The sequence below is a fragment of the Macrobrachium nipponense genome, chromosome 33 (genome assembly GCF_015104395.2).
Source record: "Macrobrachium nipponense isolate FS-2020 chromosome 33, ASM1510439v2, whole genome shotgun sequence".
Taxonomy (NCBI): domain Eukaryota; kingdom Metazoa; phylum Arthropoda; class Malacostraca; order Decapoda; family Palaemonidae; genus Macrobrachium; species Macrobrachium nipponense.
The window spans coordinates 40,327,503-40,352,502 of record NC_087219.1 but is presented as its reverse complement, the minus strand read 5'-3'; the positions used below and the strand labels follow the sequence as shown (position 1 = coordinate 40,352,502).

At 37.8% G+C, this 25,000-nt stretch overlaps 1 protein-coding gene across 1 annotated transcript in view; it reads right to left on the bottom strand.

Moving 5' to 3' along the window:
* The window catches only part of LOC135203106 (heterogeneous nuclear ribonucleoprotein L-like), a gene marked incomplete in the record, with an annotated part of 652,533 nt that overhangs the window by 326,741 nt on the left and 300,792 nt on the right, over positions 1 to 25,000 (bottom strand). The window contains 1 exon segment of the mRNA XM_064232737.1: positions 6,571 to 6,623. Coding sequence (XP_064088807.1) covers positions 6,571 to 6,623 — 53 coding nt within the window.

Sequence of the window (25,000 nt, the reverse complement as noted above, 5' to 3'; positions counted from 1 at the left end):
GACGAAGGTGACGTTTTGGTGGCCTTTTAATTTTTGCGGATTATTCCGTTACCGGAAAAAAATATCGTAGTTCAAACGGTGGAAGAATCCATCCCACTACACTACACTAACCTAACCTAGGGGCATGGCAAGACAACCGGGGTTGGTGCAATACTAGTGCACACACATCTCGGGAATTTGCAAACAAATTATCAATGATCGGTAAAAATATAAAAAATAAAAATAAAAGCGAAAACAAAACACTAAATGATCGACCAACGACCTAAAATAACATTAGCGACCGGTCATTCACACGCAATCAGCGACCGCCGGTATGAACGTCCGATTTAAATCTGCAACCACAATAAAAAAAAGTAAAAAATGCACCGAAGTTTCTTTGTTTCTGGTGATTAAAAATTCATTTCTCGATATAATGTGGTTCGGATCCCACAATAAGCTGTAGGTCCCGTTGCTAGGTATCCAATTTGTTCCTAGTCACGTAAAAATATCATACTAATTTGCAGCCCTCTAGCCTCAGTACTTTTTAATATCTGAGGGCGGAAGGAAAAAGTATAGACGAACAAACAAATAGCCATCTCAACGGCTTTATTTTACAGACAACTAATAACATCAATTATCGACAATACCTCTTTACGACTTAGTAAATAACTAACGCTGGTGGAAAACCACAACTGGTATTCGGTAATCAACGGCCAAAAGGGCGAATTAAATATAAGGCGATTACAGGTATAAATCAAAGGCAACGACCTTCGGACACTAAATTTAACAATAACAATCTCAGGAAAAATCACATCTTTTCAAATAAGAAAACGGGGATCTGGCGTTGTGAATTTGATACTGTAACGCACGTCAACAGAACCCAATCAATCAAACAGGCAAAAATACACCCACCTACTGACTGTGTAGACTGTAGACGTATAAAATGGAAGTGCATGTATGTATGTATGTATGTATGTATATGTGTATGTGTATATATATATATATATATATATATATATATATATATATATATATATATATATATATATATATATATATATATATATATATATGCCTTTTTCTCATGAATATCTTTTCAAGTTTTTAAATTATTGAACGGCGAACTTCAGTGTATTATATAAGTGTGTGTGTATATATATACATATATGTATATATATATATACACACACACACTCATGCATGTATACATAATAACTATCTATCATCACACGAACAGCAGCAACCTTCATTAGACTCCTGCACTTCATAAAAGTCATATCAATGCAAATTAGAGCAGGGAGTTATTTTTTTTTTCTCTCTCTCTATCCAGAGTAATTTTTCATTTTCCAAAAGCGAAAAGAGCTGTCAAATTCTGTCTATTCATAAAACCAAATGCAAAATATCAATATGCAAATGACCTTTATGCTAATGCCTTGTAGAACGAACTCCCCCCAAAATTCACTCTAAAATGAATTTCTCTTCGCGTGGAAAACAGCGCCCGCCAAAGTTCCTTGCTGAACAGAACAAAAATGGGCGAAACCTGTCTAAATATATACCATATATACATATATATATATATATATATATATATATTATATATATATTATATATATATATAAATATAATACACACACACACACTGGTCGCTGTCAAACTTGTCCTTAATGTAACCCGAAAGGTGCAATGGGAAGTAAATGTGGCCCAATAAAAAAAAAACAAAATTATGGTCTTAAAAAAAAAAAAAAAAAACAAAAAAAAAAGTATGGCTAAAAAAAACACGCTTAGAGAGGCTATCTCAAAATATAATAATAATAATAACAATAATAATAATAATAATAAAATAATAATAATAATAAATTGCCATAATACATAATTCCCCAAAGTTTAAATGGCACACCGCGCTGCCCTCAATATACCTCAACATGAAGTTTTAACTAACATGCCCAAGTGTATTCTACATGTCCAAGGTCATCATAATTAAAAGACATTAAAAATAAAACAATATAACGCAGACTGTGCTAATACCCCGGCCCACAAGAAACATCACAACGCACTATACACATCCATAATATTTGCCAACACAAGTGGGGCTCCCCCAAAAAGGTCAAGTGGTATGTTGGTATACCAAGAAGGTACCCGCCATTAACAGACAATATCAGGACACGGCAAGCATTAAATTGCAGCTCTGTCCTGTGATGCCACAGGCTGAAAAATGCAGTCACGGAGATTCGTTGACATGAAAAGAGGATTAGACCCCTTTTACTCCCGGCAAATTATTAATTATTTTCTATTCAATTTCAAGACATCGACGACATTTCAGAGAGAGAGAGAGAGAGAGAGAGAGAGAGGTGGAATGAGTTAATTTGACAGGGCTCTTCCGTTTTCGAGGGGGTCACTGATCACTGCAGTCTCTCTCTCTCTCTCTCTCTCTCTCTCTCTCTCTCTCTCTCTCTCTCTAAGCCCATTTGCTATCCCCAACAGCCGACTAACGACCTTGCGCTTACACCAGAGCTTAAATTAAGAAAGCTTGAAATCACGTAAGTCTGAAAAGAAGACAACACTGGACCACAGTCATTAATGAAAAGCTGATACATAAACAAGGAAAATCACATGGCAAATCGCTTTATGTGTGATGATCACCGCGTCTAGCAGAGAGAGAGAGGAGAGAGAGAGAGAGAGAGAGAGAGAGAGAGAGAGAGAGAGAGAGAGAGCGAAATTTTACCACTTCACTAAGAGCCATTACGTATTTAAGGTTTCCGAACACAATTCAGAACGAACAACTACGAAATAATAACTAACATGTGTATATATATATATATATATATAGTGTGTGTGTGTGCAAACGCAACCAATTATCAGATCTAAAACAACAGGAACAGTCAGATTCCCTTTAAAGTACCTAAATGAAGCGGGTAATCGGGAAACGACGGGAAGGGGACAGGAGGAGGAGGAGGAGGAGGAGGAGGAGGAGGAGGAGGAGGAGGAGGAGGAGGAGGAGGAGGAGGAGGAGGAGGAGGAGGGAAAAAAGCACGACTCAGGGAGTTGCAGCAGCAGCAGCAGCAGCAGCACAAGGTGGCACCCTTAAACGTATATCAACATTAATGCCTGAACCTCAATTAGTGCCATCATCCGATACGCTCTATTAGTGAGAAACCCCCTTCATCTCGGCCCCCTTCGCCGACAACACACATATATACCTCTTGGGAGACATACATAGTTCGCTCTCTCTCTCTCTCTCTCTCTCTCTCTCTCTCTCTCTCTCTCTCTCTCTCTCTGGGTTAAGAAAAATGTTCCTACTTCTCTTAATTAATACACTTAAAAAATTCCCAGCATTCTAATGCCACTTAGGCTTTGGAAGCTGTTTCTCTCCTACGAGACAACCATCACTCCTTTGATGTTCTCGACTAAAAACCATTATATATCAGTGTCGCGATTCTATCATGTGTCCAATTTGTATTTTTGCCAACTTGTAGTAAACTTGGGCCGCTCACTAATGAGATGCGCGGAGATAAAAGCGGGTTTGAATGACACTATGTTGCACCCAGGTGCCAAAGGGCGGGGCAGATTTTATCGCGGGCTGCTTCTACTGCCTATTTTCAAAATAATAATATTACACTTGTGACTTATATTATAATTGTGATTTTCTAAATAATAACTAATATATTTACGAGTTTCATAACCATTTGCCTTGTGGAAAAGGGATCGAGTGAAGAATTTATTGCTTATATTTATCAAATTAATATGCTGGAATATTAAATAAAAATTTATATATATATATATATATATATATATATATATATATATATATATTAACACATACACACACATATATATATACATACATACATATATAATATATATGTATATATATAAATTTGCTGTAAAAACTTTCTATTCAGACAATCTCAAGGATAATTTACTGCTCTGGGACTTCAATTGTCGAACAATCAACATTCGCTTTATACCTGGAAAAATTACTGCTGAATTCTCAAAAGAAATTTACCAGTAACAGTAAAGACTAACAACAACAAAATCCCCTCTTAACAAAATCAATAACAAAAGTCCATTTTGATTTATCGCCACTAAAAGTCCACTGAAATAGTACAACGTCCTTTGACTATTCACAATAAATGTCGCTTAAATAGTTAACATTAAAATGTCCAATAAATTATGAACCATCTACAGTAATCTTAAAATGTCAATGGCAAACGGTTTCGAATTACCTATGTTAAACGTCTCGCTGCATTAAAATAGCCCCCGATCTATGAAAATTGCCAGTCACTTTTAATTAATATCTTACTCTAAATCATCGACACTAGCTATGAATTACTACCAATAAATGTTCCTTTGCATAATCAACAGTAAGCGTTACTTCATCCACATTAGCATATGGCTTGGTTACTCCTTAGCCGGCAGTCTCTCTTCTCTCTCTCTCTCTCTCTCTCTCTCTCTCTCTGACGGTAAAGGTCTGTCCGGACTTATATAATGATGAACGATAACTGTTTATAATAGTTTTGTTTTATACGTGAACACACAATTTCTCCCTTTTTGTTATTATGGCGGTAGCTCTGTCTCTCTCTTTCTCTCTCTCTCTCTCTCTCTCTGAGGGTAAAGGTCTGTCCTTTTATAATGATGAATAATAACTTTTTATAACAGTTTCGTTTTAAATGTTAACACATTATTTGTCCATTTTTTTTTTTGTTTTTTTTTTTTATTGCGGCAGCTCTCTCTCTCTCTCTCTCTCTCTGAGGGTAAAGGTCTGTCCTTTTATAATGATGAATAATAACTTTTTATAACAGTTTCGTTTTAAATGTTAACACATTATTTGTCCATTTTTTTTTTATTGCGGCAGCTCTCTCTCTCTCTCTCTCTCTCTCTCTCTCTCTCTCTCTCTCTCTCTGAGGGTAAAGGTCTGTCCTTTTATAATGATAAATAATAACTTTTTATAACTGTTTCGTTTTAAAATGTTAACACATTATTTGTCCATTTTTTTTTTTTATTGCGGCAGCTCTCTCTCTCTCTCTCTCTCTCTCTCTCTCTCTCTCTCATACCGGACAACCGATTAGTCTCTATAGAATGACTAACGTACATTAACACCATCTTATCAATGCCGTGATTCTATCATTTCCCTAATATGCACTTCTGCCAATCTGCGTACTCAGCGGTTCGTTGTGATAACGACACCACAGGCGCACGCTATGGATGGCGCTGATTACACCAATTTAGATTATTCGTCCCAAAGTCCGTTCCCAACATTCGACGGACTATGGCCAAATAGATATGGTAGATGTTGTAGTACTATGCCATTTCACTAAAAAGCTTGGTAACTCTGTCGTGCTAAATTGAAGGTGATGAAAAACAGTAAAAATAAGCGCTACAAAATTCTATACGCCCGATAAAAATTGTAGACAACTGCAAAATAGAAAACAGGCTTTGTTCCTTCCTCATCATCCCCTTGGGGGTAACAGCAGATTTGACAACAAGTGAGGGAAGAATGTGCCACATTGTCCTAATTCTTATTTTAATATGCTATTTTTTTAGTCATATTTGGTCATAAAATTGCCCTCATTGATTATTAGAGATGTTTCCCATAAAAAGTTCCTTTCGAAGAATCCCAAGGAAATCCCTTATATACCAACTGGTATAATGAAGAAAGCAAGTTTGGCATAGCTGCTCCACGACGCCCCACCCCCTCCCCCCGGCCCCACTACACTTTTTGACCAAATACGCTGGACATAAACCGGTCGAATTTGCTCGAACCTAGCATAACATTATCCAAACGTCCATCTCAAAAATAACATTACCCAAACGTCTAACCTCCATGTCCCTACACCAAAACAAATCAGCCCATGCACATATTCAAGCATAAGTTGACACATGTTCCTGGACCTCCTACCGGATGTGCCAAGGAGCAATGCCCCAGGTTATTTCAGGTCCCCAAAATACAGGGAGCGATTCTAATTCCATCTGGCACCTTGTATTCATTCCGAAGTCCGGTACGACATCACCGCTTTCAATAAATGCAATAAGTAATATCTTAGTCGACTTAAGAGAGAGCCTCGATGTGGTCATTCCTGTAACTGACCTTCGGGTGATCTTATAGTAATCTCTCTCTCTCTCTCTCTCTCTCTCTCTCTCTCTCTCTCTCTCTCTCTCTCTCTCTCTCTCTCTCTCTCTCCAGTCAAAAAAAAGTCTACAGAAAATCGTTCTACAAAGTTCATTCCTCTCTCATACACAAGTACGCAATTACGAATAAATCGACACATTTGCAAACCCATATATTCACAGCAAACACATATAAACACTGCAAACATTCGAAAGCATACACACTTTGCAAACACATATACACACTGCAAACATACACATTGCGAACACACACATACTGCAAACATATACATTGGATATACAGCAAACAAATGCATTGGAAACATATATACATAGCAAAAACATATGCACACTGCAAACACACATACACATTGCAAACTCATTTACACATTGCAAACTTGGGTAAGAAAAACCACATATGTACTTTCTCTCTTACAAACGACATAGAAAATAAATAAATACAAAACAATTCCAGCTTAAACTTACCTTCTCCTGGGCTGGTTATCGTAGTCGTTAAATCCACCGCCATAGGGTCCGTTCTGGAAAGCGAAGGGAAAAAGAGAAAGCGTTAACGAACTTAAATCTCCTGAACGCACTCCGACGATCAGATGTCAAGTTTAAAACAGTGACCACAAAAAGCAGCTTTTAATGTTTTTTTTTTTAAGTTTAAGTTTATTTTCTAAAAAAAAAAGGGCTAATGATTTAATAATGCAAAGTTTAACTTTGATTACATGAAGGAAACTATGGTTAAAAAAATCAGTGGTATATTTTCTTTAAGAAAAGACGAATCTACGGTACAAAAATATCTATGTGTTGATGCAAAAATATTTATGCTACATTGAGACAACGCATTCATGAGTCACTTTCTGGAAGTATATCATATATCCTATACTAGAAAAATGTCGTCACTAAAATAATATATGATATAGTAGAAAGCCGTTCAAAAATATATGATAAGATTTACATATATGAAATATTAAATGCTAAACAAAAATGATTATATATGCTATAAAAATTGAGTTGGCTTCCTACATTATATAAAATGCATAAAATACTAAAAAAATGACTATATCAAGCGATAATATATTGTAAGAGTGCAAAAGCAAGTGCAACCAAGATATTGCGGCGGTCCTGCGCATTCAAGAGCGAGCTTTCTACCTAATTATAAAAAAAATTAAAATGAAAAAAAATTTAAAAAGGCACATACGCTTTAGAAGACAAAACTTACGCGTCGACAAGCAAAGCACTTAACTAGAGAGAATGTTCCAATATGTGTTATACTTATAATATCTATATATATATATATATAATATATATATATACTATATATATATATATATATATATATATATATCTATATATATATATATATGCATATATACATATAATCTCAATAAATGTGTTTGTGCATGTAAACTTGCCAAGACAACTAAAGAAATACAGTGTAAAAAAATGTCTAATAAACCCAGTAAATGACCTTGTATTGGACGAAGAATATGTCAGTGTTTTACACATATATGAAAGAGAAAAAAAATCAACCTAAACCTAACGTGATATGCAAGGAGCTTAAAAATTCCCAATCATAGGAAACAAAAACTCTGGAAAATGCACATACCATTTCAAAGAGAGAGAGAGAGAGAGAGAGAGAGAGAGAGAGAGAGAGAGAGAGAGAGAGAGAGAGAGAGAGAGAGAGATTGTGCTATAAAATTCTAACCAGGAGTTCCTGTGCAACAAATGTCAGTACGACTACTTGAAGTATTATTACTATTTATTTTTATTATTATATATATATATATGTATGGGGGGGGGGGTATGGGGGGGGGGGGGGGGTGGGGGGGGGGGGGTATGGGGTATGGGGGGGGGGGGGGGGGGGGGGGGGGGGGGGGGGGGGGGGGGGGGGGGGGGGGGGGGGGGGGGGGGGGGGGGGGGGGGTGGTGTCTATATTATATTTTTTTTTGCTTTTTTCTTTTTTTTGAGTCTATACAGTCCTCCAATTCGACTGGGTGGTACTTATAGTGTGGGGTTCCGGGTTGCATCCTGCCTCCTTGGGAATCCATCACTTTTCTTACTATATACGCTGTTTCTAGGATCACACTCTTCTGCATGAGTCCTGGAGCTACTTCAGCCTCTAGTTTTTCCAGATTCCTTTTCAGGGATCTTGGGATCGTGCTTATGATTAATTTCCACTGGCATAACCCATATCCTTCTTATTTCTATTATAAGGTCTTGATACATATCCATTTTTTCCCTTTCTTTCTCTTCAACTCTGGTGTCCCATGGTACTGCTGAATTTTATTATTATTATTATTATTAATTATTATTATTATTATTATTATTATTATTAGTTATTATTATTATCTTAGATGTAGAAGCAGTAATAGTAGTATTAATCATTTTAATATTCGAATTTACAACAAACAAAAACAGACACGAGTGCGGAGGCATTAAATTGCAATAGTAGTAGTAGTAGTAGTAGTGACAGGAACCATCTTAATACTAAAATCTACAACAAACAAAGACATACAATAATGCAAAGGTGTTAAATTGTAATATTTAAACTTGCCTAAATCGCCCCTGCTTGTTACATATCGTCTGTGATTACACGGTTAGTGCCAAGGGGTTTAAGCAAAGCAAAATATTTATCCGTCATTTGCTAAACGTGAGGGGGTTCTCAGAGAGAGAGAGAGAGAGAGAGAGAGTAGAGAGAGAGAGAGAGAGAGAGAGAGAAGAGAGAAGAGAGAGTCTTGATAAGATAGTCAATGTTTTGGTGGAGTTCCAGCTCTCGAAAATGAAAATAATAATAATAATAATAATAATAATAATAATAATACTGTTAAAGAGAATGGCAGAATTAAGCGAGTTGAGTTTAAATATTGTTTTTTCTATTTTTCTTATAATCCAGAGAAGCGGAAAAAAATTATATATATATAAAATCAGCTCGCTTGATTATGCCATTCTCTTTAACAATATTTGTCTGAACGAGGGTATTTTACCATAAAAATAATAATATAATAATAATAATGGAAATGAAATCATATTAAGAAGTGGGAAAGAAAGAAATTTCTTACTCGCATTATAATTAATAAATCAACACGCATATTAATGAGAAAAAATTCTGGATATGAAGACGAGTTTCTGTTTGTGAAAAATGCATAAAAATAATAAAAAGATAATTTCCAATAGTATTTTTTATAACTTCATATTTGGAATCCTTTTAACAAGACAGAAAAAAATATGAGCATCACCTCGGAATTATATTTCCCTTAAAAGATTTTAACACATATTTATAGACTGAAAAGCCTTCATTAACTTGCAAGCAAGAACGTTCCTAATAGAAAACAAACAAATAATCCTTCGCTGGTAAATAATCTTTATACTGGCAGCATCAGCGAATAAATGAACTACAAAGCAATATCATAAGAACTTGCATATTCGGGCAATTGAATTACCTCTAAAACCAAAAATAAAAACGGATTTAATAAAACTTGGAGAAAAAAAAACTACCAAAAGTGGAATGAAGATCCTACGGTTTGTCAATATTGATTTATTCATATTTGCGCAAAATTAATGCCGCCGCCTTCTTCAAAGATGCGGTCATGTCACTACGGCACAAACAAACAACTTCAATTCTGCCACCAATACCGGCAAGTGAGGGCAAAGTTCCGTACCGTGATAATGAAAGAAGCCAGTAAAAGTGCTTGCCTTTGCAAACAACCTAACTTACTCCCGTGACACCATCGCCTTGGAATACAAGACTTAGGCCAAAGGCCGAACGCTAGGACCTGAGATGAGATCATTCTGCGCTGAAAGGAATACTGAGGGTAAAGGAAGTTTCACACGTGTCACAGGAGGAAAACTTCGCAGTTGCACTATGAAACAACAATTGTTAGAAGAGGATTGAGGAAAGAGAGGAAAGTAAGATGGGAGAAAGAAGATATGATTGGAGGTTAAGTATATCTAAGATCAACCAGACCAATGAGCTGATTTAACAGCTCTCCTTGGAATGGCCAGAAGGATTAGATATCTTTACATGGCTAGGAACAAATTGGTCACCTAAGCAACGGGACCTGCAGCTTATTGTGGGATCCGAGCCACATTATAGCGAGAAATGAATTTCCATCACCAGAAATAAATTCCTCTGATTCCGCGTTGGCCGAGCCGAGTATCGAACTTCGGACCACCAGATTGGTAGCGGAAAGTAAAAACCACACGTCCAGCGAGGAACTATGACTGGAGGTACGGTAAAAGGAATGAAAGGGGCTTACAGCTAGGGGCCTAAGGAAGGGAAGCTGCAAAGAACTCTCAGTGCTGTAAACAGTGTACCGCATGAGATGCACTGATGGCACTGACCCCCTACATGGCACCATCGTTTTCTCCACGGACCCCGGGCTATACAAAGGCGGTTCAAGACGGAAACAGCGCCCCTAAATACGGCTCGTACCCTAGCCAACTAAACAATGCATCGGATGAGCACAGGGGAATATCCATATTGCAGCAGTGCAATATTCTCCTGCATTTATGTAAATGTGGTAATGGTCCAAACCAGCAGGAATGCCGCCACCAGGGACAGGAACGTCTTGCCTCCGGTATTTATGGACAGGACGAAAATAAGGTTCTGATTTTCTTTCACAATTCCGATCTTTTTTTTTTCTTTTCTTTTAATAGGAATTGATAACACAAAGTCATTATTCTCACCATCATTATCATCAAACTCCTGGACTTGTATTAAACTATTTTCATTATCATCGCCATCATGACCCTGGACTTAACAAACCAATTATATATGGTGTTTTTATTTGTTTGTATGGTGTTTTTACGTCGCATGGAACCAGTGGTTATTCAGCAAAGGGACCAACGGCGCTTTAAACCCCGAAAGAACTTTCCGAACCACTGCGTGTCGAGAGTGAACTTCTATCACCAAAAATACACATCTCTCACACCTCAAGGATTGCCCGAAAATCGAAATCGCAGCCGCAGAGGTGACACGCCAATACCATACCGACCACGCCAGTGAGGCGCTCTATTATCTATGATGCATCCTATATCGTGACAGGAAATAATGAGGAAAAATATTCTCCTATATGCCTTTTATTGTGGCTTTTTACTCATGAAACCAATTAAACGATGATAACTTTCACAATCATATTCTTCAAAAGAGACAAATCTATATTAATATTATTCATAATATGAACAAGCGTTCCGGGGGGGCTGGAGAAACTCCCGTTAACTACAAAACAACAATAACAACAACAATACCATCCGAATCTCATCTCGCTTTGATCTTCTTCCGGAGGGCCAGGAATTTACACAAAAGATTATACAACCTTTTTCTTCGCTGTTTTTCTCTTTCTCTGAGCTTTGAGAAATTAAACTCTTAGATTCTTTCCAGCAGATGTTTAAGATCAAATAAAAGACTAAACATGAACCTTATTATTGAATTAAAATACTCTTTTTTTTTTTTTTTAAACATGAACCTTATTATTGAATTAAAATACTCTTTTTTTTTTTAATTCCAGTTGATCATTAAGGCTAAATAAATTAAAAAAGACAAAACATGAACCTTATTAATGAATATATACCAATCATTAAAACTTCAATATCCATCATTTTTCTTTTTATGCACTTGGAATTTAAAAGGAAAAACTAAAGAAACAAAAAATCTAAATGAAGCCAGTTAAACCAGGTCAAATATATATTGTCTGGCTAAACTTGGACAGCTATAAATAACTTTTTTTTGGAAAGAGACGACAGGACGACAGAAAAAAAAAGCCATACATTTCTGTGTTTTTGTCGGGGCGAAAGTTTTTTCTTAAACGGGAAATAAAAGCATCTGAGAGAAAACGAACGAAAATAAAAGAGAGGGAAAGGGAGAGAGGAAGGGAGGAGGGGGTGGAGGAGAAAGGACCACCTCCTCCAAAGTGTAAACACCCTTTTTGTGCGTAACTATCTTATTCACACACACACACACACAAAAGCTAAGAAGCGCCTTTTGTGAGGAGTTTTTTTCAAATATTCCGGGAAGGGGTCTGTGTGTGTGGAGGGGGAGGGGAGGGGGAGAGGAAGAAGGGGGAGGCTTGAAAAAAAAAAGTTCTGATTGGTATACGGAAAAGTTTCCTTATGCCCGGTATTCATAGAGGAAAATTTCCCCTTTACAAAGCATCGCGCTGCTCTGAAGAAATTGAGCTGAAACTTCCGACAATACTTATTCAGGGAACTTCTATCGGGATGCTAATACGAGAGAGAGAGAGAGAGAGAGAGAGAGAGAGAGAGAGAGAGAGAGAGAGAGAGAGAGAAATCTGACACTACTTAAGCCGTCAAGAATAATTCATATGAAACAATTTCCTTGCAATTAGAATACTTTAAACTTTATAATAATTATTAGAATGGCATTAGAATTTCATTACAAATGGCAGCAACTGAATTATATATTATATATATATATATATATATATATATATATATATATATATATATATATATATATATATACACACACGTATATATATATATATTATACATGTGCATACATATGTACACCCTCGACTTACAGCTGACTGTAAGTACACATAATCTTCACATATACCACTCCAAAAGGAGCGCTGTTCATGGATATGCAAAGAAGATGTTTCCTAATGGTACTGGTCGACATTCAGGACTGACAGCTTGCAAGATTCAACAAAAAGTTGGACTGGAGGAGAAAAAAAGAAATAATAAAAAAGAGAGGATATAACCAGCCGTATGACTATTATGAAAGCGAATGAGGGTCGTGAATATGAAGATGGTAATATATAGATAGATATAATGAACGCCAATAATAATATATACAGAGTACCAATTAGTCAAAAAAAGGATCACGAAACTCAAACACAAAAATTAATCCAAATTGTATACATAATCAAAAGGAAGCAATGATAAAAACACCAAAGAAAACAATGAAATGTTACTACAATAATTTTTTGAGTCAACGCAGATGGTATCTAAAATTAAGACACCCAAAAAATGACATTAGGAACAACCCTCTTCCCGCCCCCCGCCCCCCACAAAAAAAAAAAAAAGTATGCTCAAAATATAAGTGACATCCACAAGAAAAAAAAAAAAATGCAGGATGCAAGCTATGACCCCATCCACCTAGGCAGGGGTATATGGGTAGGGCAACATAACCCACATTAGAGAAACGGCAACACATGCCCAACCTAAGGGCACACCCTCGTTCCCTACCTAAATCTGATGGGCACTGGACGCTGGCTTTTGAAGGAACCCCCCCCCCCCCCCCCCCCCCCCCCCCCCCCCCCCCCCCGAGGCCCACCCCCCCCGGCTAAAACCCCCCCCCCCCCCCCCCCCCCCCCCCCCCCCCCCCCCCCCCCCCCCCCCCCCTATCCAACCATGCCTCCCTAAACCGCTTCCCCCTACACCCGGCCCTGGGAGTGTCTCCATCAAGATGCATTCTTGATCGATGTTTGCTCCGCAGCCAACAAAGAACCGGTGAATAACGACATGGGCCTCGTCGCCTGTCTGTTGGAATTTCTTTGAGCGATATCTCTGGATCTAATTGGAGGGGGACCTGGTGGTTGGCGGTAAGCTTGTGACTTGGACGCGCACCAGACACGCGCAAGCGCTCGTCAAATTAAACGGAAAAAAAAAAAAAAAAAAAACAAAAAAAAAAAAAAAAAAAAAAATCCTCTATAGGGCATTTTCTTTGGTGTGTGTGTGACTGGTCTTCAAATTAAACGATAAACAATAAAACTCTAAACCCAAACTACTTTCTTCTATAGAGTATTTTCTTAAGACTGAACGAGTGGACAGTCCACATTAAAAGATAAACAATAAAACTCTAAACCCAAACTGCTTTCCTCTTTAGAGCATTACCTGAAATATACCGACGGAGATCTGGTTAGCCACAGACCACGCTACCTACAGTATACGTCGTCCAAAATTGATTTCGTCAAATCAACAGAGGATTAAATTATTACCTCCCTCTACCGAGGAAATTCCCCGAACTTTATTGAGGGTGACCTGGTTGCAAGCGGATTATAGTTGAGAGAGTGAGCTGTCAGTGCACCAATCTTTATAAAAAAAAAAAAAAAAAAAAAATATCTGTAAATTTCCCTCCTGCCCTAGTTTTAGAAGATACTTTTCACTCTTCACCTTCCATCTTCTTCTTTCCTATTCGGTTTCTACTGTTGTGTATTTCACTTTGAGAAAAAAAAAAAAATAGCGATAAGGACCCTTATTATTTAATCACACAATATTACATCAAATTTTCTCTCTCTCTTTCTCTCTCTCTCTCTCTCTCTCTCGCTCTTCTCTCTCCTCTCTCTCTCTCTATATATATATATATATATATATATATATATATATATATATATATGCGTGTGTATGTGTAATTCCGTATATACATACATAAGTATATATCATATATACGTATGTATGCATATATATAATACTACTGATCAATGTATTCTAGACACGTTTGTAATTGTAACAACTACAATGCCCTCTTGACTTCTGGAATTCTTCACACTTCTGAGAATACGCCTGCCACTACAAAGCCTTAGATCCAAATGCAAGGATATGAAATAATTCTGATGTCTGTAGCAGGATTCGAACCCACATCCAGAATATCAGAACGATGTCACGTAGTAGGGACAAGCGTATTCAAGAAGTGTGGAGAGTTCGAGAAGTTAAGGGAACAATGAGGTTATCATAATTTGCATAAATAATCAATTCAAGTTTGTCTAACGATGAATTTATAATTTTCACGAAATGAAATCTTAATTTTCGCCGAGAGTACACGAAGCAATCACAAGATTCACGGACAGAAAACACGTACAACAATAAAATCTAATAATAAAAAATCCCAAATGACGTGACCAATTCCCGAAAATGCCCCGTGTGCTGTGTGCAACTCCCCTGCAAAAAGTCTTTACTAAGAAGACCACTCGATAAATCAATGGGAATGTCATATATAATTTTTCTACTTAAACAACCACACAGCATCGCATTTACACTGATGTGTTTTCGGTGTCACTTGATACCTGGACAAATTTGACGAGTCGTTCCGATAATCCATAACCGAATGAGAGAGAGAGAGAGAGAGAGAGAGAGAGAGAGAGAGAGAGAGAGAGAGAGAGAGAAATTAATATTCCCGAGGGATTTCATTGCAGTCGTTCTGCGCTTTGATTCCAAATATAAATCTCCATCAAATTTTTCCTCTGCTCCAATTTCCTTCAGTATCCCCTCTCATAAAGATTCTTTTTTTTTTCTTTTTACTCCTAGAACCTTTCGTCATTTCTTTGTGCCTCACATTTATCAGGCTTCGTTCTTATTTACCTCGTTCGCTTTGGTCTGTATCTCTACTTTTCTAAATTCTCTGTCTGTATTTTTGAGGTATTTCTTCACACTATTCCAGCATGTCTTACTTCTCGCCTGCTTTCTCTCCTCCTCCTCCTCATTCTTCCTCTCTCATCGATATATTTCCCCACTTGCCTTTCTTCTCAACCACTTTCAATCTCCTCCTTTTTTTTTTAATATTCAATCTCTCTCTCTCTCTCTCCTCCTTCAAATAATCTTTCCATCTTTATTCTCTCCACCGTCCCGATTAATCTCCCCCCCAATGAGTTTGGTGTCTTTTACGAGTTGACTTCAGATTATATTTAACTTTCTCTCTCTCTCTCTCTCTCTCTCTCTCTCTCTCTCTCTCTCTCATATACACGTACGAATAATTATATATATATATATATATATATATATATATATATATATATATATATATATATATATATAATATAAAATTTTCTGGAGTGGTTCTACAAAACCAACAAAAACCACTTGATCTAATGCAGCGTATCCTGCAGGATATCAAATCACAAACGTTCGGAGGATAGGCACTTCTGGCGCCCGTGACCTTTGACATTTAGATAAAACCTGTCCTTGTGAGACCAACCAACCTTTTATAATAAAAGAATCTCCTCCATTAAGATAACCCTATTACTTAACACATCAGCAGTTTCTCTCAATATAGACAAACAAACTATGCTCCCTAAGTGATACGTCAACAAAAATTCCGGTTTTCTTATCTTTCTTCCTATAAAAGAAGAAAATAAAAAAGAAAATCATACATTCCCAACAATCGCTCTCTCTCTAACTAATTAACTAACTAAACACTTCATTGTGAGTTAAAAATCTTTACGCTATAAAACCATTCTCCTATATTATTATTATTATTATTATTATTTAATAGCTTAACCAAACCACTCATGCTGATTATCGCTCTCACACAATCGCTACACACATATCAACCTTAGTCAATTACAAAATCTAAATTAATCTACAGAGCTTACAAACAAACACACACACAACTTACTTTTTTTAAAATCCAAACCCCTTCATTTCTCAATCTAAACCTCGCGCGCATTATAAAACACCGTCTGCCATTCCTTTCTCTTTTTTTAAATACGCCACACAAACCTTACCCTCATTATAAAACAATGATCTCCTACATTCCTCCCCCCCCAACCAAAACCCCCAATCCCCATCCACACGAGACCACAACAAAACGACACGCCGGAAACTCCAAGAAAAACTTAAGTAATTGGGGAAATATCGTGCGGAGTCTTCCTTCCCTGGGCCACCTACCTACCACCCTCTCGCCCCCACCCCTCCCGCCCCAAAAGTGTCCACAACACCTCCCACAGTCCCCTCGCAGCAAGGACTCTCTCCCCAAGTCCCCCTTCACAGCACGGTCTCCCCCCCACCACCCCACCCCTCCCCCTCTTGACACCCCATTCAAGAGCAGAGCAGCATCCACATTCCTCCGATAAAACCCGTCTTTTTCCCCTCTATAAGCCTCATCTCCAATAAACTTTCCTCCTCCACCTATTGGCTTCTCTGGAATACTGATCATATAGTTTGGCCGAAAGGGGATGTGTAATGTGTGAGGAGACGATATACAGATCACTAATCTTTTTTTTCTTTTTTTAAAAGCTAGATTCTGGCATGCGAATCTAAGAATTGACAATATAATAGCAGCAATTGTATTTCCTTGCGTGTCAGGTTTTTTACGGAACATAGTTACGTCATTTAACCAAAATTGAAACATTTCGCAATTTGACAATATTTTTTTTTCTTTTACCTCTAAAATAGTCAAACATCTGTCTTTCTAAAGTGACTCTGAAAATCAGCTTAAACTGCAAAACTGACGTGTAGACAATATTTTTCTGTATTCTAACTTGTATCCTCCCTTAATTCAGTCTATACCGATCATCTTCAGGATAGGGAAACGGAACAGTGTCCTATTATCTTCATTTTTTAAAATCTGAACAACACTGGAAAATAATAACGCATCAAAATACTCAGTTTTCAGATGCTGAAAACGAAAACAGATAGAAGATAAAATTTTATATATAAAAAAAATCATGAAGATATCCTTCACACGCCGACGAGAGAGAGAGAGAGAGAGAGAGAGAGAGAGAGAGAGAGAGAGAGAGAGAGAGAGAGAGAGAGGCAAAATTCTTGACTGTAACATTTACAGACAAAATCCATTACTTAAGTTTTGAAGCCATGTACAAAGCTCAATTTTTGACACACTCATTTTGACACAAAATTTCTTTCCAAAATAACATTTTAATGGACATCATTTTCAAGTTAACGATTGCAGATAAATAATAAATACGGAAAATGAATAAAGCACTAATTGTCAATTCTGTCGCTCCCCTTCTCTCAAATTCGTCAGCTTTCAGAATCACCCCACGACTCCCTTTTAAACCATTTCACAGCTACGAACTCTGCTGACAACTTTTAGTTTTTCCGAGATCGAGAGAGAGAGAGAGAGAGAGAGAGAGAGAGAGAGAGAGAGAGAGAGAGAGAGAGAAAATTTCAGTCACTAACTCATATGCAGCTTTTTGTTTCTTTGACCAGGAGAGAGAGAGAGAGAGAGAGAGAGAGAGAGAGAGAGAGAGAGATTAGAGAGAGGAGAGAGAGAGAGAGAAATAACAGGCACTGTTAGGTGAGAGATTTGCATAGTCTTTCCGAAGGAGGAAGAAGAATAAGGAGAGAGAGAGAGAGAGAGAGAGAGAGAGAGAGAGAGAGAGAGAGAGAGAGAGAAATAACAGGCACAGTAGATGAGAGATTTGCATAGTCTTTCCGAAGGAGGAAGAAGAGAGAGAGAGAGAGAGAGAGAGAGAGAGAGAGAGAGAGAGAGAGAGAGAGAGAGAGAGAGAAACTCCGCTAGCTCCCTTTCTAAGTGACAACAATCCCTCAACAGTAATCTCTCCCCAATTTTTCCTATCATTACTCATATCCACCTTGCAAAGTTTTTAAAGTGCAGTCAGTACTGCTTTGTATAATTATGCGTCGCGAGTGAAATACTAAATAACTCCAAGATTTTCCTCTAAAATAAGTATGGAACAAACTATCAGCAGGAACTTCGAAGGTTCCAATTTGTCTTCCGCGTCAAAACGTCAACAAACAATTTCGACAAAATGGTATTATGGGATATTCCAGTGACGAGAAATGGTATTAGGAGGCGGCGAAAGTGACATTGCGGTTTTAAATAGCGTTGAACAGCAGGAGAGAGAGAGAGAGAGAGAATAACTGCCTTATTACAGTACAGTTTGATCTTAGAATTCCCTTATCGTGTATGAATTTAACTGCAAAACCAATTGCATGACGATGAAATATATAAAAATTGAATGACTGATTGATTGATAGTTATCTGGGGTCAGTCTCCAGAGAAGCTGCTGCTACGGACGCACGAGGCAAAACAAATTCATGATCTGTCCCGGCAGAAAAGGGCAGAGTTGTGCGAACATCAAGATTAGAAATACTCACAGTAACTGTCTCGCCCAATTTTGGTGTGTGACTCCAGCAACAACAATCCAATACTCTTATGTGACAGAGGTCCCTCTTAATCCTCGACTCTGGCCGAAGGATAATTAGCCATTTTTCCACTGAAGTTCCAAAGGAGGTTTTACACATAATGGGGCAAAAGTCTGCTTTTAAGTTGTTACCCGTAGATATACATTCGTACAATTGTTTAGATTCCACGCTACTTTCTGGCAAATTACTGTGTGTGTGTGTGTATGTATTAATATATATATATATATATATATATATATATATATATATATATATATATATATATATATATATATAATTTTTTTTTTTCACATACATAAACAAAACACACATATATATATATATATATATATATATATATACTATATATATATTGTAAAATTTCCAAACAAGTCCCATAAATAAGCCTCAGTTACAAAGAAAAAAATATATAAATCAAACCAAATAAAAGCCTCAGATTCAAGGAATCGCAAACCTTGAAGCTAAAAGCCAAATTTATATAGTTTTTTCCCCTTACGCTTTTTTTCTCCCTTTTCCTCGTTACCGTCTATTATTTTTTCCCCTATTTGCTTTTATTTTCCTCCTCCAGCGTGTTGACTCCAGCCTTACTCGGGGGATTTACTCCGCCGTGCGTAATGGCGGTTTCCACTATTATTTCCCTCTTGACAATTATTAACGGCTCCGGATAAACTCGGATGAGACGTGTAAAATACGGCCGTTGGAAACCACTCCCCTCCCCTCCCTTGGAAGCCCACTAACCCCCACCCACGCCCGTGCCCCACCCACCCCATCCCACGTAATCCTCGCTGCGGGATGCTGTGCGCCAGTTCTCGGGGGAGACGGGGAATGGGAGAAGGAACAGAGAAGTGAACCAGATGGAAAGGAAAATAATGATGAGAGAATTGAGAAAGCGAGGCAAATGGAAAAGGATAATGATAACACTGAGGTAGGAAGCAAGAGGCAGGGATAATGAGAGAAATGAGGGGGATGGAGCAGAAGGAATAAATGAGAGAATTGAGAAAATTGAGGGATAATGAGAGAAATGCGGTATGAAAACGAATGGAGAGGGAAATAAGAGAATTGAGGGAGTGAAGCAGGTGGGAAAGATGAGAGAATTGAGAAGCGAAGCAGATGGAAAGGATAATGAGAGAATTGAGAAGCGAAGCGGATGGAAATGGATAATAAGAGAATTACGGATGAAAATGTGAAAAAATTAAGGGGAAAAATGAAGGGAGTGAAGCAGACGAAAGGAATTTTGAGAGAACTACAGTTGAAGAGGATAAAGAGAGAATTGAAGGAGTGAAGCAAATGGAAAGGATAATGAGAGAATTGCAGATGGAAGGATATGAAAGAAAGGATAACAAAAGACTTCCAGATGAAAACGACAATGAGAGAATTGAGGGAGTGAAGCAGATGGAAAAGTTAATGAGAGAGAGAGAGAGAGAGAGAGAGAGAGAGAGAGAGAGAGAGAGTCACAGTAGTTTTGCATATTCCGACACTTCGAAAGCACCGCTACATCCCCAACGCAAACAGAAAATTATATTTGACTCCTGTTACTGGAAAAAAAATTAATTCTGTTGCAAATTTATCAACGCAACGCCCGGTGGAAAAAAAAAAAAAAAAAAAAAAAAAAAAAAAAAAAAAGATTCACTATTCATTTCGAAATGAACTATTGCGTCCGATGGTAATTTCATCTCGCGTCATTTGAATATCACATAAAGGCATTTTGCCAAAACGCGCTCGTGTGCGTACACATTTTGACCGGCTTGGCCAGCAAATGGGTGATATTCCTCTTAAATAATTATTTTTGAGAGAGAGAGAGAGAGAGAGAGAGAGAGAGATTCACAAAAAACTAACAATTTAAAGACCTTTACATAAAAAAACTAACAATTTAAATGTACAGAGAGAGAGAGAGAGAGAGAGAGAGAGAGAGAGAGAGAGAGAGAGAGAGATTTCACAAAAAAACTAACAATTTAAAAGCCCTTCATAAAAAACTAACAATTTAATGTACAGAGAGAGAGAGAGAGAGAGGAGAGAGAGAGAGAGAGAGAGAGAGAGAGAGAGAGCTTCCTTTCAATTAGGAGGGGAGAAATCTCATCCCTCTCTACTTGGTAATAAGCTAGTTTGGGGGAAAAATTGCAATGGAAATTGACAATCTCTCCCGACGTGGGAGTGACTTGATCATCTCATCACACGGAGCGATGATTCTCAGTAAGAGATATCGCCTTCAAAATATTTACCAACTCTCGACCTTTACCAATAGAAGTGGGTTACTTGCGAAAATAATGGCTCTATTATTTTCACTGGCTCAAATCCTCTTTTATTATTTTCAATGGCTCACTACGAGATACCTTGAAAGGAGCAATGCCTTCATTCTCTTTATATGCCGCTTCCTATAACACAGTAATGCAACTCTGAGTAACCTGATGGACATGAGTCTCTCTCTCTCTCTCTCTCTCTCTCTCTCTCTCTCTCCTTCATGATTTATTCATTCTCTATCCTTCTGTCCGACCATATTTAGAAAACCCGATTTCAAATAAGGGTATCCTATAATGCTAAGAGAAGAACCATATACGTGACCCTTAACCCGTAGAATGGTTCCACCTCTTTACTTCTTTAAATTCAGGAGATCACAAAACCCAGAGCAGCAGAGATATAATTCAGACAAACAACCACGAGAGGCAGAATTAATCCAACAAAAACGACAATAGCCCTTCTCTTTTTCCTTCTGTTTATTTACTCGACCACTGGCAAAGAAAGAGCCATAAAACTGACAACTGCTTCGGCCTTCGTAGCTATGCTTATTAATTTCTTTTTTTTTTTCCTTTTCCTACAGGATGAGCCAAAGGAATGGGCCAGCTAAATGGCCTTTCTTCCCCAGGCCCGAATGGTGAGAGAAATCTTATGTTTCAGGGAAATCATTATTAGAAAAGAGTATTCCAAAGAATGGTCACACCAGGCAGTAAAGTGCTCAAGACTAGTTATCCGAGAATTACTTTCGTGTGCGAGTATATAAAAAATACCATATAAAAATGGGCCAGGTCAATACTTAGCGCTAGTTCCTTGTTGGACGAGTGGGTTACACACTCGCGCTACCGATTCGGTGGTCGCGAGTTCGATTCTACACTCTAAATTCTACCAATTCGGTAGTCGTGAGTTCGATCCTCCGCTCTGCCAACGTGGAATCAGATGAATTTATTTATAGTGATTAGAAATTCATTTCTAGATTATAATGTGGTTCGGATCCCACACTAAGCTGCAGGTCCCGTTGCTAGGTGACCAACTGATTCCTAGCCACATCTGGTTAAACTATGAAATTTTACTTAACCTTTAATACTACGCAATTACGAGTTTAATCACTCGACATCTAGGGATAGATGAGAATTGTGTCTGATTTGGACACCGATGGATGCGTTAGTGAATGCAAAAGCGCTTGGTACTAACCTGGCTGGTAGTGTCTTGCGGTATTCGCCTATAGAAATCACGTACAACGCTTGCACGCGCGCACGTAATAATATACATACATATATATATATATATATATATATATATATATATATATATATATATATATATATATGGAAACAAGCAAGCTGGGCCTACTGCCATTCTTTGTTCATTCTTTGTTAAGTAATATTCCCTGCCACCGCAATTTTTTCATTACAATTCCTTTCTCTGCATAAAAAGCTTCCACATAATGCCTACCGGGGACCAACACCCCCACCCCCCCAAAAAAAAAAATTTTGGGGGATGGGGAGGGGGGGGGGGGTTTGGGAAAAAGGGGGGGATGGGGGTTTAAAAAGTAGCTGCGGCTAAATGCGCTGCATTTGAAATCTCCTCAGACAAAACATGCCTTTGCTTTTAATGAAAAAAAAAGAGCGAAAACCCAAATTTCGCTATATATATAATATAAAAAGAGAGAGAGAGAGAGAGAGAGAGAGAGGCCAAATTAAAAGAGCCCAGTAATGCAGACTGGCGTTAATTGTGATGTCGGAGGAGAAAGGCACAACTTATGTTGACGTTAACGCACTTCCTAACTCTCCTTCTTAAGAGATGTTAAATTGGGGAGTTTAACTGAACCATCCGCATAACTTGTGCTGAGAGACGTTAAATTGGAGGGGATTCACATCGGCACAATTCTTGTGTTGAGCTATGTTAAACGGAGGGGTTTTAACACATCACTCGTGTGCTGAGAAATGTTAAATTGGGGAATTTAACATCTGCATAACTTGTGCTGTGAGATATCAAATCGGAGGTGTTGAACATCGGCAAAACTCTCTCTTGCAAGAAGTTAAATTTGGGAGTTTAACATCGTAATCCTTGTTCTAAGAGATGTAAAATTGATTGGTTTAACACTGGCATAACTTTTGTGCTGAGAGAGGTTAAATCGGAGAATTTAACATCTGCATCAGCTAAAAAGAAAAATTCTCAAATATACAATAAGCAGTGAACTTATAAAAATGACGTTAACTTATGCTAAGGGATTAACGTATATTCCCATACTTTACAGACGTGACGTAACGTCTTGAAGACGAAACACATGAACACTCATTCACGAGAGGTATTTCCGGGACAGCTGCTGTGAGAGGCTATGCCCGGCCCTTAGGACGGCAGAGCTAATCGTGGTATATGGTTTCCGTTAAATTTGGCACAAGAAAAACACGCACGAATACAAGCAATAATAATAATAAAATGGCAAAATTAAAGAAAATTTACTTTATATATCATTCTGCCATTTAAACAGAATTTGTCTAAAAGAGGGTCTTCTACAATAATAATAATAATAATAATAATAATAATAATAATAATAATAACTGTTCTCGTTAGTAATGATAACAAGTAGAAAAAAATTTAATAGTTATGAATGGCCTCGTAATATAATAATAATAATAATAATAATAATAATAATAATAATAATAATACTATTCACAACACACGCCCTAGTGTTCATGTGTGACAGAACACATACAATAGTAGTAGTAGTGGTGGTAGTAGTAGCAGCATTAGCATAATCATAATAATAATAATAACACGCCCTAGTGTTCAAATGTTACAAACATATACAATAGTAACAGTAGTAGCAGCGAAAAAGCAGTAAGAAAAGAACAATCCGCCCAGGGAGGGGGAGGGACAGGAGGACTCCCAGAGCGTGTCGGTCGGAAGAATTAGGGGATTTACCACATCCTAACCCACTTCGGGGGAGTCCGAGCAAACCCAGAATAAAAAGAATTAAATACCCACAATACCCCCTGATTCCCTCCTGATTACGGTACGATAACCCTTCATTAATTACATAAAGGACAAGAGAGAGAGAGAGAGAGAGAGAGAGAGAGAGAGAGAGAGAGAGAGAGAGAGAGAGAGAGATTTTTTCTCTCGGGCTTTAACGAGACAAGCGGAAGGTGACACACAGCCTTAAGCTCCTGTCCACTAACAAACATCCTTGTAGCTAGAGCAAGAGTCCCAGCCAGATCCTCTCTCTCTCTCTCTCTCTCTCTCTCTCTCTCTCTCTCTCTCTCTCTCCTCCTACAGATAAGTGAGCACATGATGTCTCTCGGCTGGAACTAACAAGTCTGAGACATCCTAATCCTTGTAACTGTGTGTGTGTGTGTGTGTGTGTGTGTGTGTGTGTGTGTGTTGTGTGTGTAAATTATGCTTCAAAGGAAATAATACATATTCATACTGTATCATTTTCTTCACGTTCTATCAATTAAACCGTCTCAAAACTACAATCAATTTGAGAGAGAGAGAGAGAGAGAGAGAGAGAGAGAGAGAGAGAGAGAGAGAGAGAGAGAGAGAGAGAGCAGTTCTTTAAGTGTCGCAGGTACAATAAAAAAAAAAAAAACTTGCAACACCGTGAAGAGAAAACTACGCTAAATACGATTAAAGGTTTCACGACTTGGCACTTCCCTTTCTTTTGTCGTTAATCGCATCTTCAAAAATAAATAAATAAACACCTCTCCCCTGTGACCCACAGTCGTTCTGCCAAGACTGCAAAAGTCGGTGAGCCCATGCGTTGGTTGGTCACCCATCCGAATGCTGACCATAAATATAATGTCACTCA